This window comes from Elgaria multicarinata, chromosome 17, assembly GCF_023053635.1.
Source record: "Elgaria multicarinata webbii isolate HBS135686 ecotype San Diego chromosome 17, rElgMul1.1.pri, whole genome shotgun sequence".
NCBI lineage: Eukaryota > Metazoa > Chordata > Lepidosauria > Squamata > Anguidae > Elgaria > Elgaria multicarinata.
This window is the reverse complement of record NC_086187.1, coordinates 610,321-634,279: the sequence shown is the minus strand read 5'-3', so window position 1 is coordinate 634,279 and position 23,959 is coordinate 610,321. Positions and strand designations below refer to the sequence as shown.

The following is a 23,959-nucleotide window of genomic DNA, read 5'->3' as shown; positions in this document are numbered from 1 at the left end:
GTAATAAAAGAATCCAGCAATGAAAAGACTCTGATGTTATTGCCTGGTAGTCTAAAGGCAAGTGGCAGGCTGAGCAGGTAAGCTCACCCGTATGGTCCCTATGCCTGAGGGATACTACAGACATAGCGGCCACAGCACATTCCTCCGCTGAGCACCTGGGCCACGAAGGCAGCCTCTCCTCTCGCAAGTTTCGGAGTTCTTCCCCCATAAGTTGCACGAGCTCTGCCCTTGGCCCAAGAAAGCCATTTAAATGCCACGGCCATGGCAGAAGCAGTGACTTATTATTTTAATTTTTAAAAGTATTTTCATTCTTGTTGTAAGATGCTTTGGGTCTGAGAAAGATGTCCAGTAATAAATAGTTAAATGATGGTGGTGGTGATGATGATGTAAAGAGGGTGGGATGGGGTGCAGGCATTTACAGTGGATGGCAGCCTGAACGTGAGCTGACAACGTAACGCAGCATCGAGAAAGGGCCACTACAATGTTTTGGTTGGTATCAAGAGGCACAATGTCAGCCAGACTCCCAGAGTTTGGAGATCAACTGCCTGGAACGGAGCAAACAGACCAACAGCAGTGAGAACCCTCTGCCAGAGATGCTTTAAGGTGGGCTCCTGCATTGAGCAGGGGGTTGGACTTGATGACCTTACAGGCCCCTTCCAACTCGACTATTCTATGGGCCTATGAACTGGAGCCCCCACTCGCCCGTACACACCTTTTCCTTGCAAAGGCGCCAGCACTTCTCGGGTGACTTCCTCAGCCACGAGCTCCGCCACCATCTCTGGCTCCAGCCCCTGGGTGGTGAGGAAGGCCTGGGCCTTCTTGCCCCTGTCTGGCTGCTGGGAGGACAGGATCACCCGAAGCAGCTTCTCAGAATCATGGGCGGAGATCTCACCGAAGGAACAGCCCAGCTCCTGCAGAGCACCACGGAGAAGGACGGGGGAGGCCAATCCTGAAGCACCTGCCGCCTGGGAGAACCCCCACCCCACCCTGACCCCATGCCAAACGGACAGGCAAGATGCTCGGGGAAATTCCTATGCTTTCTGGAGCGCCCGCCCCAGGCGGCTCCAAACATGTGTCCAGACATTCCTTGGACCCACACGGACTACAGCACACCTCTTGGATAACAACGTTGTCCACAGGCAACTCTGCAAGTTCTGCCACTCCCCGTGCCACGGAAAAAGCGCGTCTCTCCTGCAGCTGTTCCAGAATTCTTCTGCGCTCATTCTGGAAATTCTCAACAGTGTAACTGCTTAAAATGGCACCATCAATTAAGACAGAAGAATCCTTCAAGGCAGAGCTGAGGGCACTTAGCTTCTTCAAATCTGGCCCAATGTACAAAAGGAGCACAAAAAACAGTAAGGAAAAAAGACAGGGCCGTTGCTGAAGACGTGGCGCCATCAGCCCTTCAGAGGCGAGAGCCTTGGGGAAGGAGCAAACGGGGACTCAGAGGTCAGCCGCATCGACCTGCCACCCAGGCCCCTCCTCCTCCTCCTCCTCCTGCTCCTCCTCTGAGCGCCACCCTGGCCAGAAGCACATTGGGCAGCGAGGACAGAGACGGCCACTTCAGTGGCTGTGCCCAAGCAGTGTGGCAATGAGGGACAGGGCCTTTTCGGTGGTGGCCCCCAGACTGTGGAATGATCTCCCTGACGAGGCTCGCCTGGCACCAACGCTGCTCTCTTTCCAGCGCCAGGTTAAGACTTTCCTCTTTGCCCAGGCATATGGCGGCACATCCTAATGACCCACATGTTTAGTTTTAATCGGTTTTTAATGCTTTATGTGTGTATGTACTGTGCTTTAGAGTTTTAAATTTTGTATACTTGTTTTTACCTCAATTTTAGAATTTCTATAAACCGCCCAGAGTGCCCTGGCTATGGGAGCGGTATATAAGTGTAATAAATAAATAAATAAATAAATAAATAAATAAAATGTACCACTGGCATCCATGCTGCTTTCCTTTCAGATGCCAGGTGTAAACTTCTTCACGTACCCAAGAGCTAACTTGCCCAAGTGTGCTCCTTTTCATGTGCCAGTTTATTTAAGCACTTCACTGTTTTAATGCATTCCTAATTTCTAAAAATTTGTAAACCATCTTGGAATCAGTCTAGAGCAAATGTTTTAAACAAATAAACCACGTCAGGCTGATCAGCAACTGGTGGCCCCAGTCCCTTCCCTTCCCCAAGTGATGAACACAGAGGACAGGGACTGCAGAGGTAGAAGGCTTGGCCTTCTGTCGAAAGGCACGGGCCTTTCAATGCACTTGCAAACTACTTACTGCTCTGCCAAATTTCTGTTGGTTTCCTATCCCATTTCTGTGCCACAGTCTATTATTATTATTATTATTATTATTATTATTATTATTCTTAAGTTCTATTACACTTAAAAGGAGCCCAAATTTGGCAGCTAAAGACTTCTTTAACCCTAGCTTGCCTTTAAGGGCCGCCTGAGGCCAGACACTGAAAACGACACCCTGGCTGACGTTAAGCTCCAGTTAAAATCCACAAATGTAAATCCAGCGACTAGGCTACGTGGGCAACACCCACCCACAGGAAACACACACACAAAATGGTCCTTGCCGTGAGGAAGAGCAATGTTGGTAGCTGCAAAAAGCTGAAGGCGTTTTCCTAACTCGTCCTGGGTCCTGCATTGCGGCAGCATCACTTCCAGGAGACATGAAGCCTGTGACTCCACCCAGGGCCTGGGGAGGATGGGAGGCGGCACATCACGTGTGGCTGGAAGCTGTGGAAAGGCCACCTGGAGTAAGCGAGGCGGGCTGCAGAACACTCCTGCCCACCACCCGGACTTCAGGCCAGGGACATATTGAGGCAACTTGCGCGAACAGCCACCCTCCTCAACAGAGGTTTAGGAAATGAGGAGTTGTACACACCAGGAAAGGTGTGGTGTGTGGGTGTTAACTGTTCTTCATCTGGTGAAATTAAACTCACGATCAAAAGAACACAACTAAGGAAACAGGCTCAGTAGACTTCGGGCCTGTTCAGAGGACATGCGAAGCCACGGTTAGGCCGTCGACCCTCTTGCAGCAAGTGGTGAGTGTGTGTTTAAACCGTGGTTCCATAGCCACCATGGTTAGGAATGGTTCACACAACATGCTAAGCCATGATGTTTACCTCAAAATGCTTAACCACCGTGGTTTAGCATGCCGGCGAAACAGGGTCAATGCCTCTCCCTTTAGGAATCCCTCTGCTGGATCCCAAAGAATAGGATCGTGGCCCATGTTTTACCCCATGTAATGTATGCAGGACCTCCTCCTGGTGGATGTATCTGTCGGGAACAAAGATTGCGCCAATGCACGCCTCTTGTCCTGCCTGCCTCATTCCTCTCCCTAAGCGCAGGACAAACATGCGACTCAGCAGCAGCAGCAGCAGCTTCACCTAACTGGTTGATTCCCCCCCCCCCCCCCCATCCCAGACAGGGCTGGAATTGGAGTAACGAAAGGCCTAAGAGGCTAAGAAGAGGAACGGGCCTGTTGCAAAAAATAAATATGATAAAATCAAACCAATTATCGAACATTAACAAATGTATCTGAATCAAACACAAAAATCTTCACCATAAATCATTTACTACACATTTCTTCAAACAAACTTCTATATATGCTTTCTTCTTTCTCCCACTTCCTCATCTTAAACCTTAATAAACCTTTTATAAATTGGACTCATAGTTTGATCACTCAAGGAATATTCTGCCATGTGCCAGATCGCTTGGTTTCTCCTACAGGCTTTCATTCATTGAAGAAGAAAGGGGAAACGGGTGAGGTTCACTCTGGGGTGTCTCTTCTCCCACTGAGAGGCAGCATAGTGTAGTGGTTACAGTGTTAGACTGGGACTAGGGAGAATCAGGTTCAAGTCCGCATTTGGCCATGAAGCTTACAGGGTGGCGCTGGGCCTGGCGCGGACTCTCAGCCTAACCTGCCTCATGGGTGGGATCGGGAGGGGCACCGACAGCGGGGTATCAATGCGACCAATAATTATTTAAAAAGCAACCATCTGTAGTTTCGAGGATCCTCTCACCACAGAAGCCAAATTGTCTTAGAGCGCTGGTAGAATTTAAGAGAGAAGCAGCATGGCACTCAGCCCATCGAACACCTGCAGCTTTCACAACAATATACAAAGCAGAGGCACCAGAATCTGCCTCAGCTGTTAAAGACTTGGGTATTTTTGAAAGCTTCATCAAGTGAATTAAGCTTCTGCTTACTTCTGAAATGCTGGCTTAGAATGCAAGGAGCCTGGCTTGGGCTTCGTGGTAGATTTTGTAGTCCATGCACAATTTGTACACCTCCAGCAGCAGCAGCAGAGGGGAATCCTTCATACAGTAAACATACATACCTTCAAGGAAGTTGCTGGTCTGGAGGTCAATTATGACAAATCTGATTTGCTCTGTGTTTAATATCCCTTTGGCTGAACAGAAAAATATTCATAACTTTATTGCTTGTTAGCCAATCAGGCCATTCGCAATATTCAACGAATTTCCAAAGTCACTTTAAGATTTGGCAGTTTAAAATACTTAGGCATTCAGATCACTAAGGAAATCAAACAACTGCGTATACGCAATTTTGATCCTTTATGGAATGCTCTAAGAAAAGATATGACACTGTGGAAGAAACTTAAATTATCTTGGCTAGGGAGGAATGCAGCCCTGAAAATGACTTTGTTGCCTAAACTGTCTTTTTTATTTCATACCCTGCCAGTAGAGATTCCTGGAAATGAATTCAAACGTTGGCAACAAGCTCTATCCACAGTCAGTGGAGGGGGCAAACGCATCCGGGTCAATCAAGCGACACTATTCCGACCAACTAAACTAGGGGGGTTTGGTGTCCCAAATCTTAGGCTGTACCATGATGCTTTTCAATTGAGGCAACTACTCAAAATAATTAGAAATGAGACAGCAATCCCGTGGGTGTCAATTGAAAGCGCCCCCTGCATCCCTACGATCAGGGCGATCCCATTCCTTCCAACATTGAAAAAACATATTCAAATAATTAATAACCCATTTTTGAAAGCAAATTTAAAGGTATGGGCAAAGTGGGCAAAATGGTTTGCACCATCCCCTTCTCCCCTAACCCCGATTTTAGACCACCCCCGATTCAGAGATCAATTTAAGTACAGACAATTTGCAGGTTGGGAAGAAAAAGGTTTTTTCCATATTCGTGATCTCTTTATACAAGGAAAAATCATATCAATGCAACAATTAGAGGCAAACCTGAGCCCACTCCCTTGTCCCTGGCTCCAAAAACTGCAAATAGTCTCTTTTGCAAATGCTCTAAATCAATTCCATAACATTCCACGCTCGCTTACTATATTTGAGAAAGCTTGCCTGACTTATTCTAGAAAGGTTAAAGGGGGAGCTTCTGATATATATCACATGATATTGAATTGTTAATTCCCAGATAAGGGAGGGTTAAAAATGATTTGGGAACATGACCTGTGCACCAGTTTCACTGAAGGTGAATGGAAAAGCTTGTGGCAATCAGCACCCTATAAAACAATATCAGCAAAAGTTAAAGAGCTCACTCTGAAAATCACTCACAGGTGGTATATCACCCCTGTTAGACTGCACCATATTAGTGCTACTATATCCCCGCACTGTTGGCGTGGTTGCTCCGTTCCTGGCACTTATATTCATCTTTGGTGGGAATGTCAACAGGTCAAAACTTTTTGGTCAAGGGTTTTCCAAACCATTACAAACATTATTCATGTTGAAGTAGAAACTGACCCAGCACTGGCTCTACTTTCTATTTTTAGGAATGCCAATAGAAAAATTATTCCCAAAGCCTTGGACACCCATTTGCTGGTTGCAGCCAGGTGGGAAATTGCCCAATTCTGGAAAAGCGACAGACCTTTTGACCATCAACGCTGGTTTGATAAGATTTGGAAACTAGCTTTAAATGATAAATTGACACAACATAGCAGGTTAGCAAGAGGAGAAATAACAGCAGACACATTTGTGGAAAACTGGCTGGACTTTTTCACATTTATTAATATGAATCCTGGCGAACCTAGACCCCCAATGACTCAGGAATCCTTTTGGTCAGAGGTTCTAACTTAACCTGCATCTTTTTCTGTACCAAGTGCTTATTGAAGGAATGAACACCCGTGCTTTTTTATAGTGGTGCTGTGGGAACATCTATATTGTTGTTGAGTGGTTTCTTTTATTATTTATTTATTTATTTATTTATTTATTACATTTCTATACCGCCCAATAGCCGGAGCTCTCTGGGCGGTTCACAAAAATTAAAAACATTCAAAGTATAAAACAACAGTATAAAACCATAATATAAAATACAATATAAAAACTCAACCAGATAAAAACAGCAGCAATGCAAAATTACAAATTTAAAACCATGTTATTTAAAATTTATAGATTGTTAAAATGTTGGGAGAATAAAAAGGTCTTCACCTGGCGTCTAAAACCATAAAATGTAGGTGCCAAGCGAACCTCCTTAGGGAGCTCATTCCACAGCCGGGGTGCCACAGCAGAGAAGGCCCTCCTCCTGGTAGCCACCTGCCTCACTTCCTTTGGCAGAGGCTCACGGAGAAGGACCCCTGAGGATGACCTTAGGGTCCGGGCAAGTACATATGGGAGGAGGCGTTCCTTCAGATAACCTGGCCCCAAGCCGTTTAGGGCTTTAAATGTTAATACCAGCACTTTGAATCGGGCCCGGACCTGGACTGGCAGCCAATGAAGCTGGAAAAGGACTGGCGTAATATGGTCTCGTCGGCCAGTCCCTGTTAGTAAGCGTGCTGCCCTGTTTTGCACCAGTTGAAGTTTCCGGACCGTTTTCAAAGGCAGCCCCACGTATAACGCATTGCAGTAATCCAAACGAGAGGTTATCAGAGCATGGATAACCGTAGCTAAGCTATCTCTGTCCAGATAAGGGCGCAGCTATATCAGCCTAAGCTGGTAAAAGGTGCTCTTTGCCACTGAGTTCACCTGTGCCTCAAGTGACAGTTCTGGATCCAAGAGCACCCCCAAACTACGGACCCGATCCTTTAGGGGGAGTGCAACCCCGTCCAGGACAGGGCAAACATCACCTCGCTGGACAGAAGAACCACCCGCTAACAGTACCTCCGTCTTGTCTGGATTGAGTTTCAGTTTATTAGCCCTCATCCAGTCCATTACCATGCCCAGGCACTGGTTCAGAACAGCCACTGCCTCACCTGGGTTTGATGAAAAGGAAATGTAGAGCTGGGTATCATCCGCATATTGATGACACCTCAGTCCACATCTCCGGATAACCTCCCCCAGCGGCTTCATGTATATGTTAAACAGCATAGGGGATAAGATAGAGCCCTGTGGAACCCCGTGGCTTAGGTGCCACGGCACAGAGCAATAATCCCCCAGCACCACCTTCTGGAATCGGCCATCCAAGTAGGAGTGGAACCACTGCAACGCAGTACCTCCAACTCCCAGCTCAGACAACCTATGTGTGTTTATTGTATTTGTCCTTACTTGAAAATCAATAAAAATAGTATTAAAAAAAGGGAATATAAAATCAATACAATATTAAAATAACCATCGCTGCATCTTAAAATACTCAGCCAGCCACCATTTTCAGTTAACCAGTTATCCAGGCCCCTCCTAGATATGATAAAGCCAGTGACACTTGTAGAAAAATGTTCCATGTCCTCTCTTTTCAGGGGAATATCTTGTGTTTGTAGACTCTCGGTCAGCATTTTTACAGGGAAAAAAAATAGAAAAGATTCTGCCAAAATTTATAATCCCATCGGAAAATTCTTCATTCATAACCATTGTAAAAGTTTGGATAGCCTCAGTCAAAGAACGGATTTGTAATGCGTTGATTAGTGGTGTAATTTTATTTTTCATAGGTTCTTGAATTTTAGAGGTTGCTTTCTGTGTAATCGCGAGGGTCTGAACCAATCAGATGCACCTTTGGGTATGACTCAGCCAATTAGGGCCCAGGGATGATATAACAAACACTCTGTACCCTCATTGGCCAAGTCTGCCCTAAAGGCAGTGTCTGATTGGTTCAGATCAGTGCTATTCAAAATGTCTTACAATCCTTTGAAATGTGGGGCCTGCAGGTTGAGCCACATGGGACTCCCTAGGGCTGCCCAGGTGGGTGCAGAGGAGGAGAAGGAAGATGGCAGCAGCTGCAACAGCAGGCTTAGGGTCAAGGACTGGCCCCTCTGAGCCTCTGGACACTCAGCAGCAGCTGCCTGCCTAGACCAGGCCTGCTTAAGGCATATAGTAAAATGATTTTAAGTTTTCTACCCAATAATAATAATGATAATTTCAGACACACACACACACACACACACACACACACACACACACACACACCCGTATTTAATAAACATGAGCATAGCCGGGGGAATCTGTGCCATCTCAGGAAGCAGGGGAACTGCATTTTCCCACGCCTCTCCTTCCTCTCTCGCCCATTGGGGCTGAAAGGGCCTCTTCTTAACCTCAGGCTTTGCCCTCAAACTCCTTATTGGGGCTGTCCTCACAGGGTTTTATCTGCAGCTTGGCTAATAAATATGAACTCACTTAAATCGAAGGTTGTGTCTGCTGCCCGGAGGGCTTTGGCCACAAGTTCCAGGCCGAGCTGCACGGCTCCCAACACGTGAGTCCCGGTTCACACCTCAACTTCCTCCTTGGGACCAGATATGCCCCCTATGTGCCCAGGGCTGCACTGGTCTGACGGGTCATGTCATTTCAATGGGCAGAGGGCACTGAGATCAATTTGAGAGAGGAAGGAGCCGTAGTGTGTGGGTTGAGAGTGGGACTAATAAAGAGGGAGTGAGAGCAGCAAGAAGAGCAGAGGAGTGGCATTAAAGAGGGGCTGTGGCTCAGTGGTGGAGCACCTGCTTCCCGTGCAGAAGGATCCAGGTTGAATTCCTGTCATTTCCAGGAAGGGCAGGAGAAATCCATGCCTTAAACCCTGGAGAGATGCTGCCAGCCAGTGTCAACAATGCTGGGCCAGATGGTCGGATTCAGTATAAGGCAAGTTCCTATGTTCTTATGAAAAACAGGGGGAGGCTCTGGAGACAAGATGAGGGAAGGGAAGCCTTCCGACCAGTGGCTCACCCCTATTTGCCCTCTTGTTGCTGTACCCCTCTGGTTACTTGAAGGAGAAGCACTTTTCACATGCTCTGATGGCCTATCTATCCACCCATCCCTCCCTCCCTCCCAATAGAAGGGAGAGCAGCATGCCAGGGAATCCTGGCTGTTATCTCTGATCTCAGACTGGAGATAACAGGGGGAACCCTCCAGGGGGCTCAATGGGCCAGGGGTTCTGCACTCCTGTGGCTGGAGTGACACCGTGTGTCAAATCTTTTTGAATGTGGAATGAAAAGCAGGAAATAACACTATGAAAGCGGTCTATGGAATGTGGATTTTGCCCCAACAGTTATCAGTCCACTTCAATACTCCTATAAAGCAGTAATGTAGATCTAGGGTTTTAGAGCCATTACTTATTACTGCTTCTCAGTTGCTGTTTGTTCCATTATATAAACCAACACCTGTTCATTCTTTTAAACACCAATGTTCTGGTCCAGCTGGATTAGAAGGTTGGCAACTCTGGCCTGCTTCTAAAATGCAAATGTGGAATCATGGCAATTTCAAATTTGGGGAGGCTGAAAGAGGCATCACTGTGTACTGGATTGCTACCAGTCATATCTTTTAAAACTGTAAGCTGAAAAACTAATGTTGCTAAATATGTTTTTACGGAGGTTTCACATCAAGAAATATTTGCATATGTATAAATTCTCTATGCATAAATATATATAAATTCCAGGCAGGCGGCTACTAGGAAGAGGGCTTTCTCTGCTGTGGCCCCCCGGTTGTGGAATGAACTCCCCAGAGAGGTTCGCTTGGCACCTACATTGTTTTCCTTCCGTCGCCAACTGAAGACCTTTTTATTTTCTCAGCATTTTAACACCTAATTTAACTTAAATTTAAACTTTGCTGTTTTAATCTGATATTTTAACCTATATTAATTTTGCTGTGTGGTTTTATTCTGGTTGTGCTTTTTATACTGTATTTTGTATTTGTGTTTTAAATTTGTTGATTGTTTTTATGCTCTTCATGGTTTTAATTTTTGTGAACCTCCCAGAGAGCTTAGTCTTTTGGGCGGTATAAAAATGAAATAAATCAATAAATCAATAAATCAATAAATCCTAAATTCCAAACAGAGAGGTGCCAAGGCTCAAGGTTATCTGAAAGTCATTATTATTTCTTCTGCAAGCCCTAATGACTCTTTCCAGACGTTTAGAGTTGCTTGATGGTTGTGGAAATGCAGAGGCTTAAAGGAATTCTTCACATGCTCCATTGCATGGGCCTGGAAGCTGAGCCATGACTCAGATGTGTTCTATCCCATCAGGAGCTTTGTGTAAAATATTTAACTTCAGGCTACCACCTCCATATTGCACAGCTGGCGGTTATGTTCACGAATGCTTTCAGAGCACCCAAGAGATATGGTCCTACAGAACATGGATGGAATAGCTAAGTCCTACTGAAGTCAATGGAACCAACTGACAACTAAACTTGCACAGGTTTGCATGTTTATGGAGAAAGATCATACAGCTTGAGATATTCATAATTTAACCCAATGCTGAATATTTTGGTCTTATCTGGTGCTACGTTCCTGAATTATCTGGAGTTCAGCTGAAGTTACAAGTAGGGTTTAGGAAGGCTACAACTGTGAAGAGCAAGATCTCCCCAGCCCCTCTGGTTTTCTAGCCTGGATTGAGAAATTCATACATGCATCATTCTGGTTTCTTGCCACAATCTTGCCTCTACGGTTTCCTAAACCCAAACTGATGCATGCCCCACAGTCATAGATGTTGCACAACAGTGAAACTGGAGACGACTCTGGAGACTTGCCAAAGCCAAACTATTTACTCTGGAACCCTCAAAGGTGGCTCGATGACTCTAGTAAACGCCCTTGACAATGCACAGCTACGGAGAATTTATGTATTGCTCTTTGACATCTCTCAGTTCAGAGAGGGTGCTGACCTATGTGGACAATGTCACCTAGAATATGTCCCTGAAATCTCTACAACATTCAGGGATTCTGTGACAGCCACAGAGAGGTTCTTTTGCAGATGCCAAAACAGAGAATATGCTCAGAGGGTTTCCAGGAACTGTACTGACCATTTTTTTGCTTGTGGTGAACCACATAACTGCAGCATCCTGGTGGTGAAGAACCTTCTGGCTCTGGATTGACCGAGCCTTCTTAGGTTTGCTATTGGCTCCTCCTTGGCAGGAAGGAGTATAAGAGGGCTTTGGTCTTGGTGGAGCTTTACTCGGTCTACTTGAGCTCTGATGGTCTTCGTATGTTTGGATGGGAGAGGGATGATTCCCCCCCCCCCCGGTGGACCCGTTCTTTACATAAGTTCCCCAGCAGAAAAGAATTTCTGATAGACTGCCACCAGTCAGGATGAACCTCCTGACCCACCAGAGTCTGTCCAGCTGCTAGGGGAGTTTCTGAGCCCTGTTGCCAAGGGCCCCTTCCTTCAGCTCTGACCTTGGGAAAAGTAACAAGGAAGGCACTTTGGCTTTTCTTTCCCAAAGCCAAAAAACCACAGACCTTAACAAAACACCTTGTAAAATAAAATAGGAATTAAAACCCCACCCCAAAAGCGGTAGTGAAGGGCTTAGTGAGTTCCGGAGCACATCCAGGGAAGTGTTGTACTAACTAGATTATACTAGCCAACAGTAAAGGGATGTTTTGTACATTAGTGCCCAGAAGGGGAGGTCTCCCCCCCCCCCACACAAAAAGGTTTCCTTGTGATCGGATTCCATGCAGAGGAGCATAACATTGCCAATGCGCTGAACACATGAGTCAGTTTCAGTCTCTTGGATGTCTCTATCCCAGTGATGGTGAAGGGCAATTGGGAGTGTAAAATTCTACACAGCAATGAAAGGCATGGGAACCCTGCCCCCCTTTCTTTCTAGATAGCCTCCAGACATGGTAACCCTGCCCCCCTTTCTTTCTAGATAGCCTCCAGACATGGTAACCCTGCCCCCTTTCTTTCTAGATAGCCTCCAGACATGGTAACCCTGCCCCCTTTCTTTCTAGATAGCCTCCAGACATGGGAACCCTGCCCCCTTTCTTTCTAGATAGCCTCCAGACATGGGAACCCTGCCCCCTTTCTTTCTAGATAGCCTCCAGACATGGTAACCCTGCCCCCCTTTCTTTCTAGATAGCCTCCAGACATGGTAACCCTGCCCCCTTTCTTTCTAGATAGCCTCCAGACATGGTAACCCTGCCCCCTTTCTTTCTAGATAGCCTCCAGACATGGGAACCCTGCCCCCTTTCTTTCTAGATAGCCTCCAGACATGGGAACCCTGCCCCCCGTTCTTTCTAGATAGCCTCCAGACACCAGATTTTTTTAAAAAAATATTTTATTTTATTTAAAGTGTTACAGAAAAGAAAATGAATACAAACAATCCCCTAACACTAAATATCAAACCGACAATTATATGGATATGTATAATATACCAAAAAAAAAAAAAAAGGAAAAAGGAAAAAAAGGTTGATTGATTACTAGGGAATCGAAGCTTAATCGAATTAGGAAAAAACCCACAGGCAACTGATAACATGTGATGGAGCATTTGTCAGTTGTTTTATTGGGTCTGGTATCTTATTGTAACTGTTTTCTAGCTCTCTTAGAGCCATTAATGATTGTGTAGTATATTTTTATTTATGCTTTACTTGTGGCTTGCAATTTTTGTGAAGCACCCAGAGAACTTTGGCTATTGAGCTGTGTAGAAATGAAATAAATAAATAGGTTCTATGAGAAAGTTCATTTTTTGGTGTGTTAACTACGAGCCCCCGCTTGAAGTATCAAAACAGAGCTGTCGGTGGTGGCACAAAACTCGGGGTTTGGAGCACAAAACGGCACAAAACTTTGGCACTGGTTTGGAAAAGGTTCTAGGTTGGGGGGTTCCAAGTTAACAGAGCCGATCCAGTCGCAAGTCCATGGAAACAAATACATGGTATATATCAGGCCAATAAAAACACAATATTGTAGTATTGAAAACCTCGCTTTACCTACAAACACTTTACTAATACCAAACGCGTTTTGACCTATGGTCTTCTTCAGTGGTAAAATGAACATTCACAATTATACAAACATATATCAACCATACAGACAACACAAGTATCACTAGGCCCTACTGCAGCGTTAAGACCTGTAAATACAAAGGCAGTATTCTATTTAAAAATATTATTTATTAAAAATTCCTACTTAAAATCCAAGTAAAAGGTATCCAAAAATAGGTTTTTCTAAAATAAATTAAATTTCAACTTCCCAATTCAAGGCTCTTGCCAATCCTTCCTGTAATACATGAAGCCTACAGAACGATACATTTTATAAAACGTATATAAACGGCTCCACCAAGGAGGATTGTTTTCCGTTTGGCAAAGGACTGCAGTAGTCCCAGAAGGGAATAAATAAACAGATCTATAGATAAAACAGGTAATGTACCAATTGTAAAAAGTAAAATATGCTAAGAATGTAGATATATGAAACGACACACTCACATACAAATGTCAAATAAGAGTAAAATAACTCAGGATGCTGCCCGAACAGAAACTTTCCAGCTCCTGGCACAACTTATAACTGCTTAAGGCTCCCATTAAATTCTTAAAACAATTAGAACACTCCTAATTAAGGAGCTGAATACAACTTTAAGGACATTCATCCTAGGCTAGCTGATAACACTAAAATACTTCAAAACATCAGCAGTGAAACTACAAATCAAACACATAATGGCCTAACACACCCACACACCCACATATATTTGCTCTTCCTAGTGCAGGACCATCCAGTTCATCTCCTCAACCAAGGCAGCTGGGGACTTAGTCTTTCGAGTGGAAGTCCAGACACCCACCTCATTGCTCCCACGGGTGGGCAAATGAGAAGGACCTCTCTTCCTGATCTTAAAATTAAGGCAGGCCCTGCCCTCAGGCATACACTCTAACAAGCCATGAGATGCAACGAAAGGGCTTAGGAGGGAGATGGAGAAAAACCTAATGGTGATGCTAGACTCTGTTGCCCAGAAGAAGAGGAATGTGGCTATTCTGGAACCAGTTCTGGGTGCAGTTCCACTATATATGGAGAAGCTTCTAACTTGGTGAGAAGAATGAAGAGTCTCTGACCCTCTGTCTTCCTTCTCGACCAGAACTCTGTTTAAATCCCCTCCAAGGAGCCCTGCACCCTGCCTAGGTTTATCCCGCTTGTTCAGGGTGTTGCTCAGGAAGTCCTACTGGCCCTTGTCTGGGCTGGAGAGAGAGCAAAGAAGAACTATATCCTTCCCACGTGCCCCAGTGAGCAGAGAAATTTGCCTTTTGAGGGCCTGTGGGCTTTGGAGAGGGGGGAAGGGGCCCCTCTTGCCCAGAATGAGAGAAACCCCTCTTGTTTTCTTGGAGCCAGATGCTGCTACACGGTAGAGGGGGGGCACATCCATTGTCTGCTTCTTATGTGACACACTGGGGGCCTCTCATGTGTGTCTTGGGAGGAATAGAAAGGTTTGGGGTTTTCTCAGGGCAGCAGTGATCCTATTCTGACTTGCTTAGTTCAATGAGCCTAATCCTTTCTCATTTCGGGAAATCACTTGCAGGTTTTCAGAAGGATGCAAAGTGTACCTCTTCTATTAATGATATACTTTCTTTAGTTCTTAGCTTGTGCAACGTCTGGGATGACTCCGGGTTATTCTCCCTCTGATCTCTGAGAGACTTGCACCTCGGTGTCGTGATAGCACAGCCCTCGAGAGTTTCTCAGCACCTGGAAAACGTTCTCTTTAAATTGGTAACAGTCAAAGCAGGGGAGGATGTCACATGGTCTTCCACCATCCCAAGGTTTCTGCCCAAAGGATCAGTGCACGGATTCAAAATAGTTTACAAGAGTCCTCCTTGGTTCAACTTGCTCTGCAGCTTGTTCAGTGCAATAGGTTGTTAGTCAAGTCAGTAGAATTTACATGCTTTGCACCTCTTTTCGCCATAGCAGCAGCCTCGGTTTTTGCTCCGTCAGAGGCGTGAGACCGATGTTTACCATGCAAGAAAGGTTGGGAGCATTTGGTTGGCTCCGTTTGTATTCTCGGTTCATCCCTTTGATGGCTGAAATCCTCTCTCCTCACCATAGAGGACTTTGTTGTTTTCGATGGCTCAACAGCTTCAGCTATTGTGCTGTTCGGAAAAGTAGTAATGGAAAGGACAGGGCAGGACAGGGAGAGAGACAGGGAGAGCAAGAACAAGGCTGAGGCCTCAGCTGCTGTGAATGACGCTGCTGCCTGAGATGTGGAGCGGATGAAGGAGAAGCTGCAACTTCCCTTCTGGACCTCACATTAACCTGCGCTCTCCTTCTGCTGGCCCTTGGAAAGGGACTTGGTGGGATTCGGATCAACACTCCGCTGTCCTTTGGAAATGACACTCTTCAATTAAACAGTGTCATCAATAAAGCAACAGAAGAGACTGGGAGCGGAAAGAAAAGAAAAGAAAATGTGGTTGCTGTTTGTAGCCTAGAAGTCACAACTAAGAAGGTACAACCCCAATTAATCTATGGGGACTTGGGAATAAACTTGCAAGGACATGAGTACTGACTAGAAGTGTCGTTCATCTGTAATTGCTGGCGTTGGAAGAGACTTTACGGAATGGTGCTCTCCAGAAGGGGATATAGGACCCTGGGAATTACACCTTCTCCAGAGACTATCCCCCCCCCCCAATGGATGGGCAAATCAAAGCAAAATCACACTATTTTCTTTGCAGCAAGAAAGAATGTGGGAAAGGAGGGAGTAGCTGAGCCATCTCAGTTCCTGAATTCTATCCAAAGATTGGTCTTTGCACCTTAAAGGAAACTGTAATATATGTTATGTGTTGGCACCTAGGGGCAATGTAGCAAAAGTGTTTGTCTTAGAGTAGTTGGAACTGAGCTTCCTCCAAGCCTGATTTCCTGGGCGTGGTTTCGAGATGGACTCCAAATGGCAATGTACGAAGAAGTAATTCTTTCTTTTTACCGGTGTAAGCTACCTCTATTACACTGGTGACAAGGATAAACAGGATACATCACTCCTTTGATTCTTCACACATTGTGAGGAGCAGTGTGGCTGAAGATGGCTGTTTATGGATTTATGAAGGAGTTTGATCCTGACCAGGAGGCCTGGGTACACTATGCAGAGAGATATTCCCAGTATTTCATTGCTCATGGCCAGAAGCGTGCCTTTTGACTGACTCTTTGTGGAGCAAAGACATATGGACTCAAAAGAAGTTTAGTAGCTCCTGATCAGCCCAGTGACAAATCATTTGAGGAATTGATTGGGATTGTCTCAAATCATCGCAACCCCAGGCCATCAGAGATTGTGGAGATGCAGAAATGGCAACTCAAAGGAGTAGACCTATTTTTCAGAAAGGCACAAGTCCTTCTCAAGAATAGATATGATCTTGAAAACTAAGGAATTTTTCACAAAAGTGGGCAAAATAGAAATCTTACCTAAATCTTTCTCAGATCACAATCTTATATCTATGGTCTAGAGGAGAAAAGGTAAAACATTTAGATGGAGATTAAATGAAACTTTGCTGCAAGATAAAGATATGGTGGACATCAGTAAAAGAAAATTGAAAGAGTATTTTGAAATGAATCTGAACAAAGGAACAGATCTCCAAATGGTCTGGGACGCAAGTAAGGCCTATACGAGAGGACATTTTGATCAACAAAATAGTCAACTTAAGGAAAAAAGGGAAGAGAAAAGACAAAATATTCTGAATGAGATCAAAAAAAGAGAAGAAGAATTAAGGAAAACGTCTGGAAAGACAAGTGCACTTCAACAAATTAAAATGCTTCCACAACAATTATCAATGTTAACAATATGGGATATGGGAAAAAAGTTAAGTTATATGAAACAAGGAAGTTTTGAATCCGCAAACAAGCCAGGAAAATGCCTGGCTTATAAATTGAAGAAAGAAAGAGAACAGAGAACAATATTTAAAATAAAGGAAAATGGAGCGGAATTCAGAGATGATACGGTCGGCCATACAAAGCGTCTTCCATCAATATTATTCAAATTTATCTAAGAGACAGGATATATCAACAGATTTAATGGATAAATACATTGAAAAACAAAAATTACCCAAAATTTAAAAGGAAGAACTATTAATGATGAATGGTCCCATAACAACAGCTGAGATGGTGGCAGCGAAAAGAATGATTAGTTGGGGAAATCCCTAGGACTGGATGGACTGTCAGGTTGATACTACAAGATCCTTGAGGATGATCTCCTACAACCACTACAGTCTACAATGAACTCTATTTTGAATAGTGGGGAGATACCTGGTACTTGGAAGATGGCTTATAGAACACTTATACAGAAAGAAGGACAGGACTTGACCTTGACCAAGAATTATAGGCCGATATCATTACTAAATAATGATTATAAGCTATTTATGGCAATTTTGGCAGAAAGAGTTAAGGAAGTCCTACAAGAATTCATACATGAGGATCAAAGTGGCTTCTTACCTAAGAGGCAGTTGAGAGAAAATGTAAGAACGGTCATAGATGCTGTGGAATATTTGGAAAAACACCCAGAGAAACAGGCTGCTTTGATTTTTCTCGATGCAGAGAAAGCGCTTAATAATCTTAATTGGCCCTTTTTATTTAGAACTCTAGAGGACCTGGATTTTGGAGTAAACTTCATAAAATGGGTGAAATCTATTGATACCTCTCAGAAAGCGCAAGGAATTATCAATGGAAATGTGACCAAATCCTGTGAAATACAAAGGGGGACGGGACAGGGTTGTCCCCTGTCCCCGTTATTGTTTATTTTGGAGTTAGAACTGCTGAACCACGATATAAGACAAGATGAGCGAATCAGAGGAATAAAGAGAAAAAAAGAGTCATACAAGCTGAGGGCATTTGCGGATGATTTGGTTTTTACCTTGGAAGGTCCTTGAAAGGGCATTGAAATCTTGGTGAGAAAATTGAAAGCGTTTGGGGCAGTAGCAGGTTTCAAAGTTAACAAGCAAAAGGCAAAGTTGTTAACAAAGAATATGAGCTCCCAAGAACAATCAGAATTGATAGAAAAGATAGGCTTCCAAATTGAAAAGAAGGTAAAATATTTGGGAATTGTACTAACAAATATGAATCGTATGTTATTTCATCATAACTATGTTAAGGTGTGGAATGAAGTTTAAAAGATGGAAAAAGCTCCAACTGTCTTTTCTGGGGAGAATTGCAACAATTTAAATGAATTTGCCGAGAATGTTATTTTTGTTTCAAACAATACCCATTGTAACCTCGGACGTATCATTTAAGCCGTGGCAGAGATATGTATCTAAATTTATCTGGCAAGCAAAAAAACCAAGAGTTAAAATTAAAATATTGCAGGATGCCAAAGAAAGAGGAGGACTAGGTTTACCAGACCTCCAGGCATATTTCTCTGCCTGCTGCTTAGTGTGGATGGAAGATTGGATGTGGTTGAAAAATAGGAGCCTGTTGGAACTGGAAGGACATGAATTGAGATATGGATGGCATGGCTATTTGTGGTATGACAAAGCTAAAGTTAACATAGAATTTAATAATCATTATGTGAGACGTGCTATCCTAAGAGGATGGAATAAATATAAACCTAGGTTCGGACAGAAAATACCACTTTGGGTATCTGCCCAGGAGGCTATTCATAGGAGGGAATGGTCATCTATGCATACATAGTTAACATACAATGATGTATTAGAAATGTTAAAAGATGAATGTAAATTCAAATCAAGGGAGGAGTTGTTGAAAGAAGGTCATATATGTCAATGGTTTTTGTATGTACAAATTATGGAAAGGTTTAAAATAGATAAAAAGAATTGTGGGTTTGAGCAATCGAAATCTGAGTTTGAAATGGCACTGTGTACAAAAGATGAGCATGTGATTTCAAAGATGTATATAATCTTTGATTAAGGTATGAAACAGAGGATGAGCAGGTTAAAGATGGTATGATAAAATGGGCTTAACATTTTGGATATAACATTTCAGTGGAACAGTGGGAGAATATGTGGGGAAAGGGTTTGAAATTTACATTATGTTCAAGAGTTAAAGAGAATCTTTATAAGAAGATGTATTGATGGCATGCAGTACGTTACCTAAGAAGTTGGCCAAAATGTATAAGGGTAAATGTTGGAAATGTGAGGAAGAAGGAACTTCCATCACCTTTGGTGGACCTGCAAAAAAGCTAAGGCATTCTGGATGCAAATACACCTTTTAATTCAGAAAATATTAAAGACTAATATACAAATGAAACCAGAAGCCTTTCTATTGGGGCTAATGGACAATCATCTGAAAGAGAAGGGGGGAACTTTGCTTTTGTATATGACAACGGCAGGGAGATTATTATATGCACAGAAGTGGGAAGATGAAACAACGTCAACAATGCAAGAACGCATATTGAGGATGTTCGAGTTGGCAGAAACAGCAAAACTAACAGCGATAATGAAGGATCAATCAACCGCCACATTTATATCAGAATTTATTTATTTATTTTTATACCGCCCAATAGCCGAAGCTCTCTGGGCGGTTCACAAATGGAATGGAATGGAAACCACTGATAGGATTTCTGCAAGAGACTTAGAAAAACAACATATTTGTCTGTGGATTCAATGTATGAGATTTAGTTAACTTAGAAGAAAGAAAAGAATTTGATTATTATGTTAAATGTATTGAACAAGGAGAGCATATAATTCTCATTTTTGATGTGTAGAGAGCCGAAAACATACCTTAACCTTGATGTGTGTTTTCCTTTCCTTTCTCTCTCCCCCTTTTCTTCTCCCTTTTTTATATCTTTATGTAATACTTTTAGGCTACATGTGTTTATGAAATAATAATAAAAAATGATTAAAAAAAAAGAGAGATTGTGCAGCGATTTCAGTTTAACAGTCCCTCACGCTCCCCTGGGATGTCTGTGGCAGACTATGTGGCAGACCTGTGTCGCCTGTCAGAGCATTATGAGTTTGGAGATACCTTGAATGCCCTGTCTGTGGCATCAATGAGGACAGGATGCAGAGGCCTTTATTGGCAGAATCCAATTTAGACTTCAAGAAAGCCCTGGAGATTGTGCAAGCCGTGGAGGTGGCAACTCAGAAGGCTTTCGATTTGCAGAGGGTCTCTACAACCCAAGAGATGCTCAGATAGTCTCTGCTACTGTGCCTAAGTTGGCTGAAAAGGGCTCTCCGGGGAAGACAGAATCCACAAAGGTAGCCGAAGTCCCTGTTTTCGATGTGGAGGGAAACCTGATGGTCACCCATGCCCCCACAGGAATAGTGAGTGCTGGTTGTGCCTAAATCGAGGCCATTTCGCTAAAATGTTTCGTACAAGAAGGACACAGAAAAAGGACCAGGAAGCTCACAACAGCAAGCAGATACACCACATTACAGGTGCAGGAGAGAATGCTGAGAGCACAGATGTGGTGTACACCACGTATGACATGGCTAGAGAAAATGTTGATACACACATGTACTGGTGAATATGCCCCAGTGAGAGGCAGTATCCATGTTGAATAGATACTGTTGTTTTTATACTGCTGTTTTTATGTTTCTGATGATTTTCAAATTTTGTATCCTTTTTAAGTGTTTACTGTTTATAACTTTTGTGAACCGCCCAGACAGCTTCGGGTGTGGGGCAGTATACAAATGTAATAAATAAATCAATAAATAGAGGTGATATATGCGAATGAGACCTTACAATTGCCCTTAGTTGCAGGGAAAGGGAAAGGACCTAGTCTAATGGGCCAGGACTGGATAAGGCTGCTGAACCTTAACTGGGCAAACATGAATAATGCCAGTTATTCCGGAGAGACTGAAAGGACCACAATCCCTGCTTCAGATCATGCCACTGCTTTCGGCGTCTCTCCTGATGAAGTAACTTCAGAGCTAGAACATCCAGTGACACCCATTGGGTGAGCCGGGAGAACGGGCAGTTACCCTGCGCCATTGAAGGTGACATCCCAAGGCCAGGGAGAGGCTGAACTTGTCAATACAAAGGACCTTGTGGGTTAAGACCAATGTATCTGGAAACTAGTTCAGTATACTCAAGATATCAATTGATTTTCTGTATCTTCATTTTCGGTTTGTCTATATGCTGATAGTAGAAACTAAAGGGAGAGGAGTGTACTTTGGTTCAGTTTAATTTTTGCCTTGACAAATGTGAGGCAAAACCTCCGAATTTTAAAAGAGACACTGTCCTAGTTACAACTAGGTCTGTGCAAGCCTCAGGCCTCAGAATTTGAAATCCAAATTACGATGGTCATTTCGTAAGGGATCTGCCATTTTATGATGGAAAACCACCTTTTTAATGCACAGCTCTAGGCTGTAAAGAAGAAACAGCCTACGACTTTTGTATATCTGTACAGATATTTTGTACTCTGTACAGCACCATGTACATTGATGGTGCTATATAAATAAATAAATAAATAAATAAATAAATAAATAAATAATATATCGCCCAGAGAGCTTCGGCTATGGGGCAGGATATAAATGTAATAAATGAAATAAATAAATAAAATAAATAAATAAAACTCCCAGCATGCATTGCCTGGGAGAGCTGAGCCTATCAGAGCCCAGGATCAGTGGGCACTCACGTCCTCCCTGCTGCCACTGCAACCGCCCACTCACAAGCGTGATCGCCCACTCCCTGACGTGGTCCAGAACACTCCAGTTCCTGGAGGAGTTCTCGTGTGTTCTGCAGGCGCCCCACAGCCGACTGCATCTCCCAAAAGCCGAAGGCGGGTGGTCTGCATTCCCTTGGACTATCCCTACATGCTATTTCCCATCTTTGTACCTCCCTTTCTACTGTGCAGGGAAGGACCGGTCTTTCAGCAGGGCTGGTGGAATGGCCCTGCTTCCCAGTAAAAATGGAGTCAATGGGTTGACTGCAGAACCACTGTTGCCTCTCATTTCAAGATGCTGTGGATGATGGAGGAGGAAAAGGAGAGGGCGGAGAAGGTGATCTTACCTGTGTAGATGGTTGCCCTGTTGTTGTTGTAGGAGGTGTAGCAGATGCAGTTGTTGCAGGAGGTGGAGGAGAAGGTGAAGTTGCGGATGATGTTTCTGACTCCTGTGAAAATACCAGTACATAAACTCTATTTTGGGCTATAGCGTAATTGATAACTTCCCCCTTTCACCACTCAAGCTCCCCTACGTTTACGTTCCTTTGGCTTGAGGGCTGCCCTGAGGGGCTGCCCTTGGGAAAGTCAGGGAATTCTGATTGGCCAACACATTCATCAAGCTATTTTTATGAATCTATTATTTACCCCAGGATTACCTCAGCTTCTTTCTGAACCATTTTGACCAGGGAGAGGGGAGGAAACACCCAGATATCAGGCAGCTTACGCCGGAGTACATATTCCCCTCATCCCACATTGTCAGACAGTGATCCTGGTTGCACCCCCAGAAGTAGAACATCCTATGCTACCATGCCCCATTCATGGCCTTGCTCCTTCGCTGACTCCCGCCCTCCACCATCCACCAGCCATGTTCGCTCTGGAGAAGACTTACTTCCAAAGTTAGGAGGGCTGCATTCACTGCCTGGGCCCAGGCATTCCACGGTACAGATGTTTCCTGGAACAATTCAGTGAATTATTATTATTATCGAATGGAATTTTAAGATATTTCTAAAACGTTTGCACGATGTTTTTTAGGATGTTTTTAAGAATGTAAATTATGTTTTAATGGAGTATTATGTATTTTATCGTTTATTGTTGTTCCCTGCCTCGATCAAAATGGAGGGGTGGGTAAGAAATATTATTAAATTATTATTAATATGATTATTATTATTATTATTTAACCCCCTCTCTTAAATAACCCATGTTGGGTTCTGGTGATGTCCGAATCCATGCCCCAGCCGCCTGGCGAAGGCTGCATCACATGATGCTTCCCTGATGTCCAGGAAAGGGCCAACTCTGTCACCTTGCTGGGTTCACCTTGCCTGAGAGAGGGGGAGAGAGGCTGCCTGGCTCCCTGCCCAGGCTAGCTGGTTGAAATCAAGCAGGGCTGGACTGGGAAAGGTGGAGAGCATGAGATGAGCAGGAGGGGCAGCCTTGGCCTCCAAAATAGCGGAGAACGTGGAGGAGCGGGCAGAGAAGGGCGGAGGAAGATTGTGAAGAGGAGCACTGAAAGAAACCCTTGGAAGGTTGCAGGATGGGAATCCAGCTTCCTAGTCCGTCTCCCCGAGGAGAGATGCCCAGCAGGCCCATTGAACATCCTGCATGCTGACAAAGCCACGCAAGTGAAATCACAAAAAGGGGGGCGGCTATAACTCCAGGGACGCTTGCAGGAGCGGGACAAAACTTCAGGCGCAGCATCCACTGGCAGGGATGCACACCGGGCGAATCGCAGCCCCAGGCAGCTGCTGCCTCCCCACCAAGATGGTGTTTGACACCTGGGGGGGTTGCACAGGGCCAACGTCGGGGGAGGGGACAGGGTCCTGGAAACAGAGATCTGCCGGCTGGAGGAGAGTGGTGGGAGCGGTTTTGGCCGCTCTTCCCAGACAACCCGGAGTGCGACCCAAGGTAGCCCACTGTGACCACCACATGACACGATAACTGATGTTGTATTATTTGGGCCAAATAAGCCATCGTGGGCTAAAAAAGCTCCTGACAGATGACACGATAACCCACGAAGGGTTAATCAATCCACTCTCTTAAATAACCCATGGTGGGTTATTGTGACGTCAGAATGCAGTCAAAGTCTAAACCATGGTTTAATTTGTTTTTAACTGTGCATATTTATTGTTTTTATACTGTATGTTTTTAGCTGTACGCTGCTCTGAGATATTAATGATATAGGGCGGGGTATAATTGTTTTAAATAAATAAATAAATAAATAAATAAATAAATAAATAAATAAATAACCACAGGCAGTTAGAGATTGATTGTTCAGTTATGATTTTGGAACGGAAACTGCCTTGGTCGCCCTGTGGGATGACCTTTGCCGGGAGAGGGACAGGGGGAG

General features: G+C 44.1%; 1 protein-coding gene across 1 annotated transcript in view; it reads right to left on the bottom strand.

Annotated features, from left to right (window-relative positions):
* LOC134410237 (maestro heat-like repeat family member 5) overlaps window positions 1–23,959 on the bottom strand; it is a 142,641-nt gene that overhangs the window by 97,108 nt on the left and 21,574 nt on the right. The window contains exon 4 of the mRNA XM_063143408.1: window positions 713–911. Within this exon, the coding sequence (XP_062999478.1) occupies window positions 713–911 (199 nt within the window). The remainder of the gene's footprint in view (window positions 1–712; window positions 912–23,959) is intronic.